This window comes from Lepidochelys kempii, chromosome 6, assembly GCF_965140265.1.
Source record: "Lepidochelys kempii isolate rLepKem1 chromosome 6, rLepKem1.hap2, whole genome shotgun sequence".
Lineage (NCBI taxonomy): Eukaryota > Metazoa > Chordata > Testudines > Cheloniidae > Lepidochelys > Lepidochelys kempii.
Genome location: NC_133261.1, coordinates 4,382,124 through 4,401,550, shown reverse-complemented (window position 1 = coordinate 4,401,550; position 19,427 = coordinate 4,382,124). Strand labels below are relative to the sequence as shown.

Here is a 19,427-nt window from a genome sequence, read left to right as displayed (position 1 = left end):
AGCTGTTTAACAGCTGCACATTTATGCCACACAACCCACGGACTAGATGGGGTTTAACGCTCCGTTTTCTGGTCTTCTCACTGGAGGGCTCTGTCTGAGGGAAGAAATGGCCGTAGGTATAGAATCATAGAATATCAGGGTTGGAAGGGAGCTCAGGAGGTCATCTAGTCCAAACCCCTGCTCAAAAGCAGGACCCATACCCAATTAAATCATCCCAGCCAGGGCTTTGTCAAGCCTGACCTTAAAAACTTCTAAGGAAGGAGATTCCACCACCTCCCTAGGCAACGCATTCCAGCGTTTCACCACCCTCCTAGTGAAAAAGTTTTTCCTAATATCCAACCTAAACCTCCCCCACTGCAACTTGAGACCATTACTCCTTGTTCTGTCATCTGCTACCACTGAGAACAGTCTAGATCCATCCTCTTTGGAACCCCCTTTCAGGTAGTTGAAGGCTGCTATCAGATCCCCCCTCATTCTTCTCTTCTGCAGACTAAACAATCCCAGTTCACTCAGCCTCTCCTCATAACTCATGTGTTCCAGACCCCTAATCATTTTTGTTGCCCTTCGCTGGACTCTCTCCAGGTACTGGAGCTGGAGTACATTTCTACTGACCTGTTTGAGTTTGGGCAGATGACACAGAAAGCGTCACATCCTCTGGAAGAGAGAGAGAAAAATGGGAAGTCAGACAGGAGATGGATCCAAAGAATCATAGACTTTAAGTTCAGAAGGGACCATTATGATCATCTAGTCTAGGGGTCTCAAACTCAAAGGACCATGAGGGCTACATGAGGACGAGTACATTGGCCCGAGGGCCGCACCACTGACCACCCCCACCCGCCCGCTGCCCTGGCCCCGCCCCCACTCCACCCCTTCCGTGAGGCCCCGCCCCTGCCCCACCTCTTCCCACCTCTTCCCTGCCCCCATTCCAACCCCTTCCCTGAAATCCCCACCCCAACTCCGTCCCCTCCCTGACCCCAGGGGGTGCAGGAGGGGTGCAGGGTGCGGCAGGGGGCTCAGGGCAGGGGGTCGGGGTGCCAGAGGGGTGTGGGGTGCAACAGGGGGCTCAGGGCAGGGGGTTCGGCTGCAGGACGGGTTCAGGGGGCGGGTCTGGCCTGGCGTGCACCAGGGGCAGGGCAGGCTCCCGCCTGCCTGCCCTGCCCCACGCTGCTCTGGGAAGTGGCCGGGACCTGAGGGAGGGGCGGGGGCACAGGGATCTCCGTGTTGCCCTGGCCACTCCTCCAGGCACCTCCCCTGAAGCTCCCATTGGCCAGGAACGGGGAACCTGAGGCAGGGGGCTGGGGGGGCGGAGGTGCCACGGGGAGCTGGCGGGCCTCAGAAAATAACTCCACGGACCGCGTGTTTAAGACCCCTGGTCTAGTCTGACCTCCTGCACAACGCAGGCCACAGAATCTCACCCACCCACTCCTGTAACAAACCCCTAACCTATGTCTGAGCTATTGAAGTCCTCAAATCGTGGTTTAAAGACTTCAAAGTGCAGAGACTCCTCCAGCAAGTGACCTGTGCCCCATGCTACAGAGGAAGGTGAAAAACTAAGATCCTATTCCAAGGTTTTGAACTAGCTATCAGCAGAAGTAGATTGGGGCACCAGGCACAAACCTCTCCCCTTGCCGTGATCTCCTGCTGAGCTGAGCCTACCTGGTCTCACATGTGCCTCCCAGATGGGCCCCTTGTTGATTTTCTCTACCAAGCTGAACTCCAGTCCCCCCTGAATGTCCTTGGTGTAGATTTCCATAAACGACTGCAGACACTCTGCTTGGATGTTACAAAACTCCAGCTCCTGATTGAAAACAAATGAATTGCATTCAGGGCAACCCCCTCTTGAGCCAGCAAGGCTCAGAAAGGGGATAAGGTATGTTTGTTAGAGCAGGTCAAAGAAGATTTTTAAATTGCAAAAACATTCTCCAGCCAGTCCTGTGTTTGGGGAAACTGAGGCACAAAGTCCACACAGCAGACAATGGCAGCGCTGGGAATAGAACCCAGAGGTCCTGAGTCCAAATCTCCTTCTCTAACCCACTAGACCCCACTCCTCTTCCACAGCTGACAATAGAACCCACAAGTCTGGGCTCCCAGGGCCCCTGCTGTAACCCCATAGACCCTACTCCCCCCTGGGCTGGGGAAAGAAGCCAGGAGTCCTGACTCCCAGGCTCCCCTGCTCTAAACAGTAGGCCTCACTCCTCTTCCAGAGCGGTGTTGACTAATATATGCTGGCTAGCATAAAAAAAAATCATAATAATATGTATTATCCATACCATATATATTAGTATGCATTACACACCAATAACATTAGCAAAAATATTGCAACAGTGATGTAGCCTAAACTGGTCTATACCATAATCGTGTTCACTTATGCTACGTGTCCCATAACACCTTGCAGTAGCTGAAGTAAGCATTTGGCACAAACAGATAGGAAACTTGTCAGGATCAAGATACCCTTGTTTCTTGTCTTAATATAAGCTAGGGAAGGACCTTTACCGACCAGTACCTGGAACGCTATCCAAAACCAAGAAAAGAAAGGAACAAAAGAAGTTAGGGGACTGGAACAAACTGATGGGTTGGACTTTAGTGAGCTCTAAAGAGATGTGTAGCCTGTCAGATCACATAAACAATACCAGCTGAAATGTGTAACTTTGAGGAGCACATCTTCTGTGTCAGGTGAACGTAACATCGCTGCGCAGACCGGCTCCTCGAAGACTGGGGTCGTACAGAGCCTTTTCCCTGTACCATACTAATAAGCCTGATTGACGTGGTTTATTTAGTCTCTTGAGTATATTTCATAGCGAAATAATGAACCAAGCCTGGTCAAGCAATTGACTAGTCAAATTATCATCAACAGCTGGGACTAGATGGGAGTCCTGACTCACAGCGCGCCCTATTCTGACTCGTTATAACATAATCCCCTATTAGGTGCAGGAACAAAATCCAAGAGTTTTAACTCCCAGTCCTCCGCTCTAACCACTCCCCATCAGGACAGAGAACCAGGATGTTTTTCCGGCCTCTATGGAAGAAAAGAGGATCATCTCACTTACCTTGGGTGTCACCTCTATGTTTGATTGACTGGACACAACATAATGAGAATCAAAGGTCAGGGGCTTATGGGTCTGAAGAGATGTCGACACCAGCCTTGATGGGCACTTCTTTTCATAATCATCAACGGCCTGTAACATACAAGCACCATCCTTTATTGGAGCTACACAGAGAAAACACAACAGCGGCTGCCAAGTTCCCTTTTCCCTCCCACACAGCTGCCCTCCGAAAGAAGGGTCTTTGTTACTAACACCGAGAAAAGCTGTATCTTGCATTAAGAGGGCAGACTCCTCTCGGGTAAAGGTTAGTTTTATAATGAACTGGGGGAATAGTTTGCATCCATTAATTTCATATATTGTTAGGATTAATTATTTGTATTATTGTAGCACCCAGGAACCCCAATCATGGGCCAGGACCCCATTGTGCCAGGTGCTGTACAAAGACAATCCCTGTCCCAAGGAGCTCATTTCCCCTTGTGAACAGGGACACCACCCCCAGAACATGCCTTCATGGCACGGGGTGGCCCTGTAGGCACCCCACCTTCAGTTCCCTCTCTTCAAGAACTCCACTGCTTCTTCCTCATGGCCACTAACACCCCTGCTTGGAGCTGGTTTATTGCACAGATTCATAGCTTCCAAGGCCACAAGGGATCACTTTGATCATCTAGTCTGACCTCCTGTGGCCTGCAATACACAGAACTGCCCTAAAATCATTCCTGTTTGAACTAGAGCAGACAAGGTGGGTGAGGTAATATCTTTTTCTGGACAAAAGATATGACCTCACCCACCAGGTCTCTCTAGTATCCTGGGACCAACATGGCTACAACTACACTGCTTGACCGAGAGCAGATCTTTGAGATAAACATCACCCTCTCCATCCAGTGAGAAAGAATCCACTACAGCCCTTGGTAAGTTGTCCCAGGGGTTAGATACCCTCACGCTTAAACATTTACACATTACAGTCCCAACTCTGCTCTTCATGGCGCAGCCACTTCCAGCCCTTTTTAGCTAGAGTCTTTGCTGCCCCCAGGAAAAGATCCAAAACGCTCCCTGGGCTGGTCTTCTCTGTGGCTTGGAGACACCAGCAGACAAACCTCCGGTTCATTCCCATGCCACTACCTTACCTACACCAGAGGCCTACTTGAGTCACATGACCCACATCATGAGTATCTTCATTTTCCCCATTTGGGGAGAGGCGCTGAGATGGGGCTGAGATCCATCTCCTCTTAAAAGGCCAGCCACCCCAGGGCACACCTCTTTTTCTGATCAGAAATTTCCCACTGCAGATCATCATTTTCTCAGCAAACCATATGCAGAGGAACAAGAGCTTACTGGTGTGTCATAGTCTCTCCGATGGACAAAACTTCCTAACGGAGAGACTGGCTGCTCTCCTCCAGTATGTGCTTGCCAAACAGGTGCTCTTCCATGCCATTCTGGAACACTCCCAAGTGTGACCTGGGAACCTCTTGGTGCCAACTGGCAGAAGACACAGCAGGTGCATAGAGTTTTCCAGGAATCCTTTGGGTCAGATGTATGCCTATTTAGTTTACCAAGAGCCAGAAGCCCATTGGTCATCATAATCATCAGGCAATGTATGCATGGACAATGCTTCAGGAATTAAGCATCTGTACTGAAAGTTCTCTTCTTAAGATATGCGAGTTAAGGCAGGTCACCAGAAGGTAATAAACATACTCATGTCAGGTTTCTCTCTCTCTCTGTCTAGTCGGCTTCACAGTGGAGGCCTATGTGCATTACTGAGCCTGATGTTAATCAGAAATTGCAAATGCAGCAAGAGAGGAAAGCTGAGGGGAAAAACAAAAAACAGCTGGGGGGGTAGACTGTTTACGAGTAAAGACAACAGATTTTGGGAGTATAAAGAGGGGTACAGAGGTACAGCATGGATACTTCACTGAGGAAGGGAATGGTGAGGGTGTTTGGTCGTATAAAAGCAGGGTCACAGACAAACTGGCAGGAGAATGCTGCGAAGACTTTGGGTGAGCTAAACTTCAACGAACAGCAAAGTATCTTATTAATTAAGTCTAGGCTCTAGAAGGCAGGCGATGATTTTGCTTCACATGTAACCATCTGTCTCCAATTCTTTTACTTGATACTTCTCAAATCTCTCTACTTTGCTAAATAAACTTGTACTCGTTTTCACTATGGACATATCTCAGCGCCGTGCATTAAGTGGAGCGGTGATCTGAGGTGGAACTGGTAAGCTGGTGCGTACTGCTTCTTTGGGAGCAGCAAATCTGAATACTGCAAGTGTTTCATTGGAACAGGGGCCGGACATTCCAGGAGAATGCTTGGAGGGCTCGAAGGGTGGAGTGTGCTTATAGCTAACCTGCAGAGAGAGCGTGTGGCCCATATAGGCCTGAAAGGCAGTGCTTGTGTTGCTCGTGGAATTGGGGAGCTGACCCTGGCAGGCACAGACAAGACTTCCTCATGCTAAGGGCACATTGTAGTGAGATGCCTCACAAATCAGGGTACTCCCAGGAAGCCTGACAACAGGTTGATGCCTCACAAATCAGGGTACTCCCTGACGCCTGATAATCTTCACTTGCTCATCCGGGTATTCAGACACTGAGGAGTAGCAGGACATGTTCCCAGACTTCTCCAGCTGCAGCGAACCATGAAGGGCCTCCACTCTCTTCCCCCACTCACCCTGCTCTGGCTTCTTGATGGCTTGCAGCACAATTGGTTGTTCTGGCATTTCAGGAACTTTTCTGCATGCTCCCCCTGCTCATGGGACTGCTTCTTCAAGAACTGAGCTGTGGGCCTCTAGGCCATTTCATGACTATCAAAGTAGTAGGACATGGAAAGGTAGACATAGCCAACATACAGCTCCAGATTCTCCATGAGGATACCAGCAGCCTCACAGTCCACGCAGAAGTTCCACCACGCCTGGGACTCCGTTTCTGAACCTATAAGATTATACTACAAAGGATCAGCAAGAACTTCTGGATAACCCAGGCTGCTGAAACAAGAACACCAACCCAGAAGTCCACGTTTATTAATTTTTCATCATCATTTGCCATTAGACAGTTATCATTTTTAAAGCTCCTGAACTGGTTTATTTCAAAATCGGCTTGATGCTTCGGTCTCAGTGAGATCTACAGAACAAGCCAAGTTTGAAGTGTCTAGTTTAAGGTTATCTGAACACAATAAATCTGGGACCAAAACAGAAGGTGCATAAGCAACTTATATTTTTTCACTGATAATCTATTAGGTCATTTTCTGGGTGACGTAACAAAATATTATTAAAAATAATACCTAACTCTTATATAATGGTTTTCATCAGTAGATCTCAAAGTGCATTACACAGGGAAGTCTACATCATGATCCCCATTTTAAAAATACGGGGAAATTGAGGCACAGAGTGGGGAAGTGACATGCCCAAGGTCAGCCAGCACACTAGTGTTAGAGCAGGGAATTGTTGGAGTGAAATGCACAGTGGCAGAAATTGGTCTTTAGAAACATGTTTCAGTGCACAGCTATCACACCAGTTGCATGCCTTGTGAATTATTCCATGCTCTCTGCTACAGGGTGGCTCACACCGCTTGTAGGTTGTAGCTGATTCTCAGTTACCTTGAACCGGGAGTGGTCGTTAGGGATGATGTAGAGGTGAAGAGTCGTCTTTGCCATCTTGAGTGCCCAGTAGAGCAGTACAATGGAGTGGATCAGAATTGGTGGTTTGGAGCGATTCCCCCAGACCACTCCATACAGGGAGAAGCTGGGGTTCTCCAGCACAGCATGGAACGGCCTCACTTGCATTGGCTTCTCCAGGGTCATCCCCTCCTCGATGAAATGGGCGATTTGCATCCGGGAGGTGTCAGCCCCTGTCAATAGGACACAAAGCAAATGATGCTCCATTAGCTTGTTGTGATTTCTTGCTGTCAGAGAGGCCACGTATCCACCTGAATTCTGCAAACACCTATTCCTGCCCCCTCTACGGAAGCAGCTCTGGGGGCTGCTTGGATTCTGATGCTGGCGCCAAATGTCCCCCCTTCCCTCTGCTCGGTCTCACCCCGCTCCCTGGGAGCTCCCAGCCTGCTCCCTTAGCTCCTGCTAGCCTGGGTTTGTATTTACTCCTGGACAGCCAAGCAGCTGCTGTCAAGTGTAGCACGGTCCGTATGTACAGATCCCTGAAATGGAAGAAGAGCCCTGTAGAATCTACACTCCAAGGGCTAAATCAAAACTCACAGTCCAGTCTTTCTACTCCAATCTGCCTTGGTAAATGACTCAAAGATCTATGGATGAAAAGCCCCGTATTAATAGTGCTCAGTACCACATTCATGATCATGATCACAACCATGGTACTAGTCAAATTTGTTGCCATCAGTGTAAATATGTTACAATAAAAATTAAAATTGTAACAATCAATATAATCCTGATTCAGACAGCAATTGTGACAGTGATCAGGACTGAAATTTCAATTAAGATTGTGGCAATGACTGTAATTGTAATTATAGCTGTCATTTCCGTTCAGATTGCAATAATTACTAAAATTCTGATTACAGCTGTTGTTTCAGTTAAGATTATAATTATGGGTGTGATTATTATTTGATTATAATTGTGATTGATTAGGACTGCAACTATGGTTGTAAATATGATTAACATAGCCATTGGGATTGCAGTAATATTTCTGATAGTGTCTGATAGGGTCACAACTGTGACCCTCGTCATGATAGCGATTATGCATTGTGATTAAAGGTGGGCGAAAAACATATATTTTAGTTTGTTGAAATTTTGAAAGTAAAAAAAAAATTGTTTCGGATGGAATGAAACATTTTGTTTCAGTTTCGACCATTTTTAAAGGATTTTGAACTTTTAAAAATAAAATGAAAGGAAATTTAGAAACAAACAAAAAAAAACACATGAAAAACCAAAAAAAATTATTTTCAAAAATGTTAAAATAAATCATTTCAATTTTTTTCATAATTTTTTGTTTTGGGCTCCCCCCAGCACAAAAAAAAAATAATTCAGGGGGGAGGGATAAAGATTAGTGAAACTTTTTGGTGTTGCCAAATCTACAAAGGTTAATGCACAGAATTTTGCCCCGCTCTAGCTGTGAGGAATGGCCAATTAATATTAATACACCTATATTTGCGATAGGTATGATTGGGATTACAATTATTACTTTCCTACCTTGCCTCTGAAACACATGAAAAGAGGGAGGCGAACAGTTCTGTCTGGGGCACATGGTTTGGGCTCCACCTCCCAGTTCTCGTTAAGGTGTCAAGTTCAGTTATTGCCCTTGGCTACCGTACCTCTGAGACACAGGAAGTGCGGGAGGTGAATGGCTGCCACGGCCCCGGCCGGTTCTGCCTGGATGCTGAACAGAGGGCCAGCGATCATCCATTTAGGAGTGCTCCACACACTCAGATGCTGATCCCAGAAGCCGTATCTGTATTGGACAGTAACGGCTGCCCTCGCCTCAAACCCCAGTTCGGTTTCAGAGCAACGGAATGAGCCTGCCCCGGGGAGGTGAACCCTGCACAGTGCGGGGAGGGAAAAAATAAAAGAAAAGATGGAACCAGCCCACATTTCCTGGACTAACTCGGTTGCTCTCATAAGAACTGTAGCGAGGCAGAGTGGCCTCCCTCCAAGGCTGACAGGGGGAAACACTCCCCATCCTCTGGTGGGCAGAGCCAGGCCGGGCCGCCCCCTCATGCCAGAAACAGAGGGGCAGAACAGGAAGCATAAGAACCGGGGCCTCCAGCTCAGTTGGCCGGAGCCAGGGAAGGAGTCGGACTTGCTGCTGGGCCCGGGACCAGGGACCAAGCTGTGCCAACCCCTGTCCTTGGAGCAGGACACTGAGGGAGGGAAAACTGCGGTGGCTGCCGTTGGCTGAATACCCTGAGGAGTCGCCAGGATTGCCACTGGAGGAATAACCCCAGGAGCCGCCGGAACTGCCGGCTGCCGAGTACCCCAAGGAGATTGAGGATCTGCAAGCAATTGAGCCCTACGAACAGGTAGGGGTAGGAAGTAGCCCAGGGAAACCAGACATTAGTCTGCAAAAAGAAAAGGAGGACTTGTGGCACCTTAGAGACTAAGAAATTTATTAGAGCATAAGCTTTCATGAGCTACAGCTCACTTCATTGGAAAGCTTAAGATCAAATAAATTTGTTAGTCTCTAAGGTGCCACAAGTCCTCCTTTTCTTTTTGCGGATACAGACTAACACGGCTGCTACTCTGAAACCAGACATAAGTCTGGCTGTGTTGCATGCCGACAGTCAGCATGTTTCAGTAGAACCCCTGCTGACCCACTGGAGGGACCACTCGCCACTGGTAGGGTGCTGGACTGGGACCCAGTGCAGTAGAGTGGGCCCGGGTCCCCCTACTGCCAACCCCACCCCGGGGTGGCAGCCTACTCAATTTAGGCCGGATGGCTTGTCTGTGTTTACTGTAGATTGCTACTGCTCTGCTCCACCCAGAGGGCTTGAGCCTGATTGTTTGCTGTCTGCCCCAGCCAGGGAGCTGGGCTAAAAGACTGCCCGCTCTGCTGCCCTGCCAAAGGAGCCAGGCCCTAGACTCTTTTCTGACCCTTATCACACTAATCCCTTGTCAGTTGGCTATCGGCCGCTAGGTGGCATAGCAAGGCGGAGTGGCCTCCCTCCAAGGTTGACAAGGAGGAACCACTACAAGAACATAAGAACGGACATACTGGGCCAGACCAACGGTCCATCTAGCCTAGCGTCCTGTCTTCTGATAGTGACCTGTACCAGAGGCAATGAACAGAACAGGGGCAATTGCAAATGATCCATCCCATCACCCAGTCCCCGCTTTGGGCAGTTGGAGGTTTAGGGACATTCAGAGCAGGGCTGTGTCCCTGACTCTCTTGGCTAATAGCCATTGACAGACCTATCCTCCACAAAATTATCTGATTTTTTTTTACCCCAGTTATACTTTTGGGCTTCACAACATCCCCTGGCAACAAGTTCCACAGGTTGACTGTGCGTTGTGTGAAGAAGTTTCCTTTTGTTTGTTTGAAGCCTGCTGCCTATCACTTTCATTGAGTGACGCTTGGTTCTTGCGTTATGTAAAGGGGTAAATAACACTTTCACCACACCATTCAGGATTTTACAGACATCTATTATATCCCCACTTAGTCATCTCTTTTCTAAGGTGAACAAGCCCAGTCTTCTTAATCTCTCCTCATATGGAAACTGTTCCAAACTCCTCATCATTTTCGTAGCCCTTTTCCATACCTTTTTGAATTCTAATATATCTTTTTTGACATGATGCAACAAGAACTGCATGCAATATTCAAGGTGTGGGCCTACCATGGATTTATATAGTGGCATTGTGATATTTTCTGTTTTATTATCTATTCCTTTCCCAGTGGTTACTACCATTCAGTTAGCTTTTTTGACTGCCATAGCACACTGAGCAGATGTTTTCAGGGAACTACACACACTGACTTCAAGATCTCTTTCTTGAGTGGTAACAGCTGATTTAGACCCCTTCATTTTGTATGTATTGCTGGGATTATGTTTTCCAATGTGCATTGCTTTGCACTTATCAACATTGAATTTCATCTCTCATTTTGTCATCCAGTCAAGTGAGATCCCTTTGTAACTTCGCAGTCACCTTTGGACTTATCTTAAGTAATTTTGTATCATCTGCAAATTTTGCCACCTCACTGTTCACCCCCCCTTTTCCAGATCATTTATGAATATACTGAACAGTACAGGACCCAGTACAGATCCTTGTGGAACCCCACCATTTATCTCTCCATTGCGAAAACTGATCATTTATTCCTACTCTTTGTTTCCCGTCTTTTAACCAGTTACTGATCCATGAGAGCTCTTTCCCTGTTATCCCATGACTTCTTAATTTGCTCAAGAGCTTTTGGTGAGAGACCTTGTCTAAGGTTTTCTGAAAGTCCAAGAACACTATATTGACTGGATCATCCTTGTCCACGTGCTTGTTGACACCCTCAAAGAATTCTAACTGATTGGTGAGGCGTGATTCCCCATGTTGACTCTTCCCCAACATATCATGTTCATCTATGTATCTGATAATTCTGCTCTTTACTATAGTTTCAATCAATTTGCCTAGTACTGAAGTTAGGCTTACCAGCCTGTAATTGCCAGGATCACCTCTGGAGCCTTTTTTAGAAGTAGGTGTTACATTAGCTATCCTCTGGTAGAGGCAGATTTTGGCGATAGATTACATATCACAGTTAGTAGTTCTGCAGTTTCATATTTGAGTTCCTTCAGAACTCTTGCATGAATACAGCCTGGTCCCAGTGACTTAATACTGCTTAGATTTCAGCTTGTTCTAAACCCTCTTCTATTGACACATCAATTTGGGACGGTATTTCAGATTTGTCACCCAAAAAGAACAGCTGTGAGGTGAGTGCCTCCCCCACATCCTCTGTAGTAAAAACCAATGCAAAGAATTCATTTAGCTTCTCTGCAACAGACTTGTCTTCCTTGAGTGCTCTTTTAGCACCTCGGTCATCCAGGGATCCCACTGACGGTTTGGCAGGCTTCCTGCTTCTGATGTACTTAAAAACAATTTTGCTGTTAGAATTTGAAGAGCAACTAGCTAAGGACACAAAAACTTTCTTGGCCTGCTTTATTATACTTTTACACTTGACTTGCCAGACTTTTTAGTTTCCTCAGAAGGATTTAACTTCCAGTTTTTAAAGGATGCCATTTTGCCTCTAACCATCACTTTTACTCTGCTGTTTACAAATGGTGGCATTTTTGGTCCTCTGGGTTTTGTTTGTTTCTTTGTTTGGGGTTTTTTTACTTTTATTATTTGGGGGTATACATTTAGTTTGAGCCTCTATTATTGTGTTTTTAACATAATCTCCATGCAACTTGTAGGCATTTTACCCTTATTCCTTTTAATTTAACAAGCTTCCTCATTTTTGTGTAGTTCCCCTTTTTGAAGTTAACTGCTAGTGTGGTGGGTTTCTCTGGCATTTCTCCCCCTACAAGGATGTTAAATTTAATTACATAATTATATTATGGTTGCTATTACCGAGCAGTTCAGCTATATTAGCCTCTTGGACCACATCCTGTGCGCCGCTTAGGACTTAATCAAGAATTGCCTCTCCCCCGGTCGGTCCCACGAAGCAGTCATTTACGGGGTCTAGAAATTTTATCTCAGCCTCCTGTGCTGAGGTGACGTACCCAGTCAGTAAGGGGGTAGTTGAAATCCCCCATTATTATTGCGTTTTCTGCCTTTGTAGCTTCTCTAATCTGCCTGAGCCTTTCACAATCACGGTCACGATTCCTGTGGTTATTGCCATGTATCCCTCGATAATTTCACTGCTTATTTAATTGACACACCGAAAGCCAGAAGAACCTTGTCTAGGTCACCGTTCCCACGGGGGCAAATAAATGGGGTTTAGCACCAGTGAGAATTTTATTGTGAAATTCTCTAGTGTGGAGAAGGTCTCAGGTGCGATAGGAGCTGGCCTGTGCACACAGACAGAGACGCCTGCAGAGGGGGTGACTTCAACCTCCCAGCCCCAGTCCTCACCTGTACGTCTCCTGGTTCCCATCTGTGCCCCGAACAGTCTCAGGGTGTATTTCTTCTGGAGGATCCTAAAACACAGGAACTGGCATTAACTCAGCATCACTGGGGATTTCCCACTTCAGAGCTCTTCCCTCTGAGGAGGGAATCTTGTCTACTGTAGCCTAGTATTCAGCTGGGAGCTGTTGCTGTGGCCTGGGACCCTTGCAGTGCATTTGGCAGAGAGGACTCAGTGATCAGCTGAATTCCAGCTCCACGGTCGGATGCTTCCCAGGTGACCAAGATGCCCCAGGTCACAACTACGATGCCTGGTTATCTTTAGCTAGTTGAGGTGGGATCCTCTCTGACAACTGTCAGGTGTGATCACACTCTGGATTGCAGGAAGAGAGGTTCTGTAGAGTCATGAATCGTCTCTCTAAGCTACCGGCTGCACTGAGGTGGGTGAGATAAACACCTCTGCCAGGAGAGATGGGACTACTCCGGATCGATTCAGTCATTCAATCCAGGGCTCAGCTATTCCCTTAGTTACATGAATACCTCCCACTGAAGCTAAGAAGAGCTGCATGTAAACAACTGATTTGGCCTCTGACCTGCATTTGGCCAGACTCCTGATGTAAAAACAGGCTCTGTTACAAATAGCACAGCAGACACCAAAAGATGAAGGGAAATGGTGTGTGCACTGCCCATTCTGATGATGCATTATGAGAGAGATCTGAAACCCAGCATTTAATAAATGCAACTGACATGATCCCTTTAGACGTGCTTGAAGGGGACAGCGGGTTTCCAACCCCGCTCTCCCCAGTCTACATTCTGATCATCTAGCAGACAAAGGCACAATGAGATCCAGTGGCTGGAACCTGAAGCTGGACAAATTCAGACTATACATAAGGCCACTGGAATAACTACTGACCTAGGGGGTGTGGTGAATTCTCCATCAACTGCAATCTTTCCCTCAAGACTGGATGTCTTCTAAAAGCTACACTCTAGTGCAAACAGAAGTTATGGGCTTGATGCAGGAATTACTGGGTTAGGGTCTCTGGCCTGGGTTATGCAGGAGGTCAGACTAGATGATCAGAATGGTCCTCTCTGGCCTTAAAAAAAATCTGTGAATCTATGATATTACAGGCTCAGGCTAAGTCTACACAGCAGCGGGGGCCTAAAGTAACACTGTGGCAACACAGGCTAGCCCGAATACAATCTCGCCCAAGATCCGCGGCCACATGACCATTTTGGGGCATGAGCTGAAGCAGAGCCAGTATGCGTCCGTCCACCGAGCTGAAAATCACACCGCCCAGCTGCTGTGTAGACGTACCCCAACAGACAGACACTGACAAAGGCACACGGGGAACACGTCTTCCTTGCAAAGACAAGGTGTTGTATTAACTTGGGTTAGCCGACAGGTAAAAACAGCGGCAAACACACAGTACCTCGGCTTTTAAATCAGGTTAGTAGCTCGCGTTGAAGCCTACAGGGCAGCCAGGGTTGAACGTGAGCTGCTGATCTGAATCTAAAGCTGAGTGGCCATATCTACGCTGCTATTTTAACCCGAGTTGAACGCTCTTTGTTCTGTGGTCCATGGCTGGAGCTCTACCGTAATACACCTAATAAATAACATACAGAGTCCAGCACAATGGGGTCCTGGTTCATAACCCCGGCTCCTACAGGCTACCGTAATACACCTAATAAATAACAGTAATTAAGAATTTCTGCCGTGAAGACATATCCTTAAATAGTTTCCGATTCCTCCATTTGCCATCACCTGACTGGCCCACCAGGCACAATCCCGCCTAAATAAACTTTCTCTGATCTAAACAGTGGAGGTGTTAGAATACCCCTGGCTCAGCTCCGAGGGTGAAATCACAGCCAGAAACCACAGAGAAGGGAAAAAGACTGACGGACAATGAGCAAGGGGAAAAAATTACACCTAATCCCTTACCTCCTCCCTGGGACACAGTTTGCATTTGTCCGTTCCCCAGCTGTCCCCAGTGGGATCCTCCTTCCTGCTTTGTTTTCCTGCAGCAGACAGGGAGATATTATTTCAAGTAACACATTCTGCAGGGGATTAGTTTTTCAGTGCCATTGGGGTTTTTTGGGGTTGGTGAAAAGCAAATGAGACCAGAGCAGAGGCAGATTCTGCAGCCTGGAGGATATTAAAAATTAAAAAAAAAAAATGTAGGTAGAGATTAGCTAAACAAAGAGACAAAGGGAAAGGTAACAGGGGAGCGGGTGATGGAGGAGGGTGTGAGGAGCAGAGGTAAAAGCAAGCTGGTCCGGTCCGGTCCGGCATACCGGTCAAGAGCCAGTACGCCGTGACGGGACCTGACCGGCTTCCCCAAGCTGGCGCTTTAAAGGGCCCGGGGCTTCCTGCAGCCGCCGGAACCCCTGGCCCTTTAAAGCGCTTCCAGAGCTGCTGGGGTAGCGGCGGCAGGGCTCCGGCGGTGATTTAAAGGGCCCGGAGATCCGCTGCGGTAGCAGTGGCCACAGCTCGGGGCCCTTTAAATCGCCCCTGAGCTCCCAGCCGCCTCTGCAGCTGGTAGCTCTGGGGTGATTTAAAGGCCCCAGGGCTCCCAGGCACAGCCGGAGCCCTGAGGCCTTTAAATCTTGATTTAAAGGGCCCGGCCCCGCCTCTTCCGGTTGAGGCCACGCGCCCCTGCTCAGGACTCCGGAGTACCGGTAAGTCCTTTAAGTTACTTTCACCCCTGGTGAGGAGCAGATGTGGAGGGGAAGAGAGCGTGAGGGAGAGATTGGAACCAACAGCCAATCAGTGCAGGGAAGAAAGGCAGCCTGATGACGGTGCCAGCAATCAACAGATTAAATCCAGCGCGGCTAAAGGGGGACGTTGTGCGGATGGTCCACGCAGCAGGCCAAGGCAGCATCTGGATTCTATGCACTCAGGCCCCTCAAATTACCCCACTTCGCCCGGTCAATTTCAGCCTCACTCACCTGCAGCTTCAGCCTTGGAGCCAGTGAAGGAAAGATGCCTCTTCATGAAGGCAATCGCTGGGGAGTGTGGAATTACAGTATGAATAAATCAATATGAATATCTAACGCAGGTCCCTAGCACCTTTTGGCCCAGAGTGCTTCTCACAGGTAAGAACACAGGATTCATCTAGCCTAGTGTCCTCTGGCAGTGGCCAGCATCAGGTGCACCTCCAGAGGCAGGGGTAGGAACCCTGTAGTCGCAGATGTTGGATAATCTGTCTCCCACATAGTCTCATCCTGGGCTCTAATAGAGACTGGCTTAAACCCTGAAGCAGGAGGCTCAATATCCCCTACAAAATATATATCATTAGGAATTATGCTAACTCGGGATATTCTTGTGATCCATATGAAGAGATCTTAAATCCCTTCTTGAATCTTGTTAAATTCTTGGCCTCAGTGACTTCCTGTGGCAGTAAGTTCCACCAGCTAATTACACCTTATATGGAAAGGATTTCATTTCATCGGTTTTGAATTGGCCATCTTCCAATGTCATCGAATGGCCCCTTGTTCTTGTGTTAGGAGGAGAGGAGAACTGAAGCTCCTGATCTCTCTTCTCCATGCCCTTTGTTATTTTACATATTTTTATCATGTCCCCTCTTATTCAATTCCTTTCTAATGTAACAATCCCAGTCTTTTCAATCTCTCTCCATAGGAGAGTTTTCCCAGCTCCCTGATCATTGTTATCACCTGCCTGTGACCCCCCCTCTACTCCTGCAATATCCCTTTGGAGATGGGGTGTCCAGGACTGCACAAAGTATCCCCAGTGAGGCCACACCATTGATTTATATAAAGGCATTATGAATCTGGCTAAATCTGGAGCCACCCCACTGAAGTCAATTGGGTTAGGGAGAGATTCTGATCTCAGCAACCCTGGTGTAAATCCAGAGGGACTCGGCTGAAATTAATGAGGTTAGGGGCAGCTTCTGATCTCACTTATCCTGGTGTAAATCCAGAATAACTATCTTGATCTCACTGGAGCCAAAGCCAGATTTACACTGGGGTAACGGAGATCAGAAGCTGACCTGAAGTGTTTATTTCTTGTGAGGGTCTCTCACCAACCTGTTACAGTAAGAAAAAAGAAAGTGAACATGCAGTAAAACCGTATTCCAGATGAGGCCAGTCTATATGTATATGTGAAGGAACTATGATTCTTGTGCATGCAGAAAATATTATTCACCCATACACTGAAACGTAGCCACCTCTGGGGTGGGGCATATCAGCTGGATAGCAGCCATTCCACACAGAGATCATCCACCCAACACTGAAATGCTCTTTAAGTTGCATGTTTTGGAAGGAAAAGGGGAATGAAATTTAGCACCTACTCCAGGAAGCCAACCCCAGGTTTTGCTTTCCTCTATCAACCCTGTAGCCTATAAGGCTACCTTGCTTGCCTGTATCTCCTTTCTTATAGTTTTGATTGTTTGTTTTATAATAATAAGTTTATAGATGTATATTAAAGTAGTTTGGCTGTAACACAAGAGACCTACAGGCCACACCCTATATGTTATGCGAAGGCAAAGTTAGGTCCCAGACATATGTATGCTTTCACCTAGATAGATAGTGATAAGTTAAAGCATAAGGTCCATATATGGTAGCGACCTTTAACTTAGATAGATAAAGGATGCGTTGAAGCAGGGGGGCATAGGGGCTTTCCGAAGTTCATGCCCTCTGTAAACAGGTACACCACAAGGAAAGAACCGAAATAACCAGGAGAACAAAAATAACAAAGGTGTGAATGATCTAATGTCATTAATATGTACGTAAATGTCATCAATACGTACACACATATCAGCCCATGGAGTAAGTGTACCCCAACATTTTGGTGGGTGAGGAAACTAAGTTTGGACATAGGAGGGCTCAAGCACCCATGTCCTATAAAAGGGATGACACACCATGCTACAATACACCATTATCTAATATAATCTAAGTGTCTACGAATCTAAGCTTCAGGCATCTTTCTTAGTTTATTAGTCTGTTAGTTAAGTGAAATTCTAAGTCAGCTTCAATAGCTCTTAAAAGAAGGTGGAGCTAAGATCTGCACCTCCCACTCAAAAGAATTGAAGAACCCGAGGCGAGGCTGGTCCTTGGTCTCTTATAACCAGGTCATCCAGGAACGGTGTGAGTATATTAATCAAAAACTTTATAGTATATAATATCATATGTATATTTAAAATAATAGTATCACATTTGTAACTCTGGTTATTTTACCATTTGATTACTATTTGATTATAATTCCTTTTTATCTCAGTAAAAGTCTTTAAGACTATATTGGTCTCGGTGTGAGCGTCTTGTCATGCCCCCGAGGGTCCTGTGCATATTCTGTGTAGCCAGATTCTGGGACAAGAACCTTGTTATCTTCTGATCAGATTGATTAGCGAGCCTATAACCCATACTATCCAAATTAATAATATTAACCTCCTAAAATCAGACAACAACCCCCATGTGGCCCCTCCCTGAGGGGAAAAACAAACAGGCCCAAACCCCCGCAATGACTTAGGTCCGACATACAGCCCTGAGGCTGTCATGGTCCATCACAGCAGTGAATTTCCCCCAGGGCCCCTGTCATCACCCTGAGCGATTCTCAACTCACCAGATGCTAGCGTCCCTCCTTCACCAGGGGGAATCTCATCGCCTGAATGCATGAAGTGGCTCTTTGGTCCTAAAGATAAGAGAGAGAAGAGGAGTTCTCCATGGAGAGGTACTAGAGAGTTGGCTTCCCAGATCAGGGAGAGCGCACTAACCCTGGAGTAAGAAAAGGAGTACTTGTGGCACCTTAGAGACGAACAAATTTATTAGAGCATGAGCTTTCGTGAGCTACAGCTCACTTCATCGTATGCATACAGTAAATAAATTTGTTCGTCTCTAAGGTGCCACAAGTACTCCTTTTCTTTTTGCGGATACAGACTAACACGGCTGCTACTCTGAAACCCTGGAGTGACGCTCTTCTAGCCCCCCGACACCCAGACAGACAGAGAGGGAGACAGCCAAAGATTAGCATTACATGACAGACACACAGCTCTGTAAGATACTCCGGTACCTCCACCGTGAGCTTGGGATAAAGAGATACAACAGACCACAGGGCCAGATTTTCGTGTGCTCAGCACAACTCACCTGAATCTCCTGCTTTAGTGCAAGAGGATGGCTTCTGCGCTTCTTGTGGGTGGCTGGAAGCTGTGGGAGAGACTTAGGAGAGAGTGAACTTGAAAGGTAAAAACAGGCCAGGACTAGAGATGGATAAAAAATTTTCATATGACTTTTTGTCGGCCCCCCCAAAAATATATATATATTCAGCTTCAGGCCACACCAAAATGTTCTGTGAATTGGTATCAGTTTGGCTGACTTGTTCATTTAGAAAAAAAACCTTTAAAAAGAAACTCCAAAGAAATCTGAAATATTTCACGTTGACATATTGGAAACATTTTGATTTTTCACTTCAAAACAAAACTTTTTGTTTCCAGCGTCCTTTAATTTTTTTTTTTAAGCAATCAAAAAACGCTTTAAAACAGCCAAAAGTGAAACAAAGTTTCAAGTCAAAACAAACCTAAAATGAACATTTTTACATTTTTGGGGTTGCCATTAATGTATTAAATTTTCAGTTTGATGCAAAAGGAATCCCCCAGCCCCGATTTTTCAGAATTTTTCAGCAACCTCCCCCCCACCCAAAAAAAACTATTTTTCCACACAGGACCAGAATAACCTGAGATCTTTAGGAACAACACTAGATCAAGTCTGCCCCTAGTAGTTGGTTTATATCAGTTATGTTTCCAAGGCTCTGCAAGGAGAAAGAAGGGAAACTTCCTTGCTGCCTGGTGCTGTCAAATCAGTTCTCCATTCACATGGATAATAGCTGTTTACACTGCTGATGATGATACAGCAGATAGTTTATCAAAAAGAAAAGGAGGACTT

General features: G+C 46.6%; 1 protein-coding gene across 13 annotated transcripts in view; it reads right to left on the bottom strand.

Moving 5' to 3' along the window:
- LOC140912346 (NACHT, LRR and PYD domains-containing protein 1b allele 2-like) overlaps positions 1–19,427 on the bottom strand; it is a 110,299-nt gene that overhangs the window by 88,009 nt on the left and 2,863 nt on the right. For 11 of the 13 annotated variants that reach the window (XM_073346583.1, XM_073346584.1, XM_073346581.1 and 8 more), the window contains exons 2-11: positions 18,633–18,704; positions 18,112–18,180; positions 15,483–15,539; positions 14,476–14,552; positions 12,546–12,610; positions 8,315–8,538; positions 6,633–6,883; positions 3,048–3,176; positions 1,657–1,798; positions 613–654 (exon numbers count right to left, since the gene is read on the bottom strand). In XM_073346583.1, the coding sequence (XP_073202684.1) occupies positions 613–654; positions 1,657–1,798; positions 3,048–3,176; positions 6,633–6,883; positions 8,315–8,538; positions 12,546–12,610; positions 14,476–14,552; positions 15,483–15,539; positions 18,112–18,180; positions 18,633–18,704 (1,128 nt within the window). The remainder of the gene's footprint in view (positions 1–612; positions 655–1,656; positions 1,799–3,047; positions 3,177–6,632; positions 6,884–8,314; positions 8,539–12,545; positions 12,611–14,475; positions 14,553–15,482; positions 15,540–18,111; positions 18,181–18,632; positions 18,705–19,427) is intronic. The other 2 variants (XM_073346591.1, XM_073346592.1) reach the window with 2 other exon arrangements.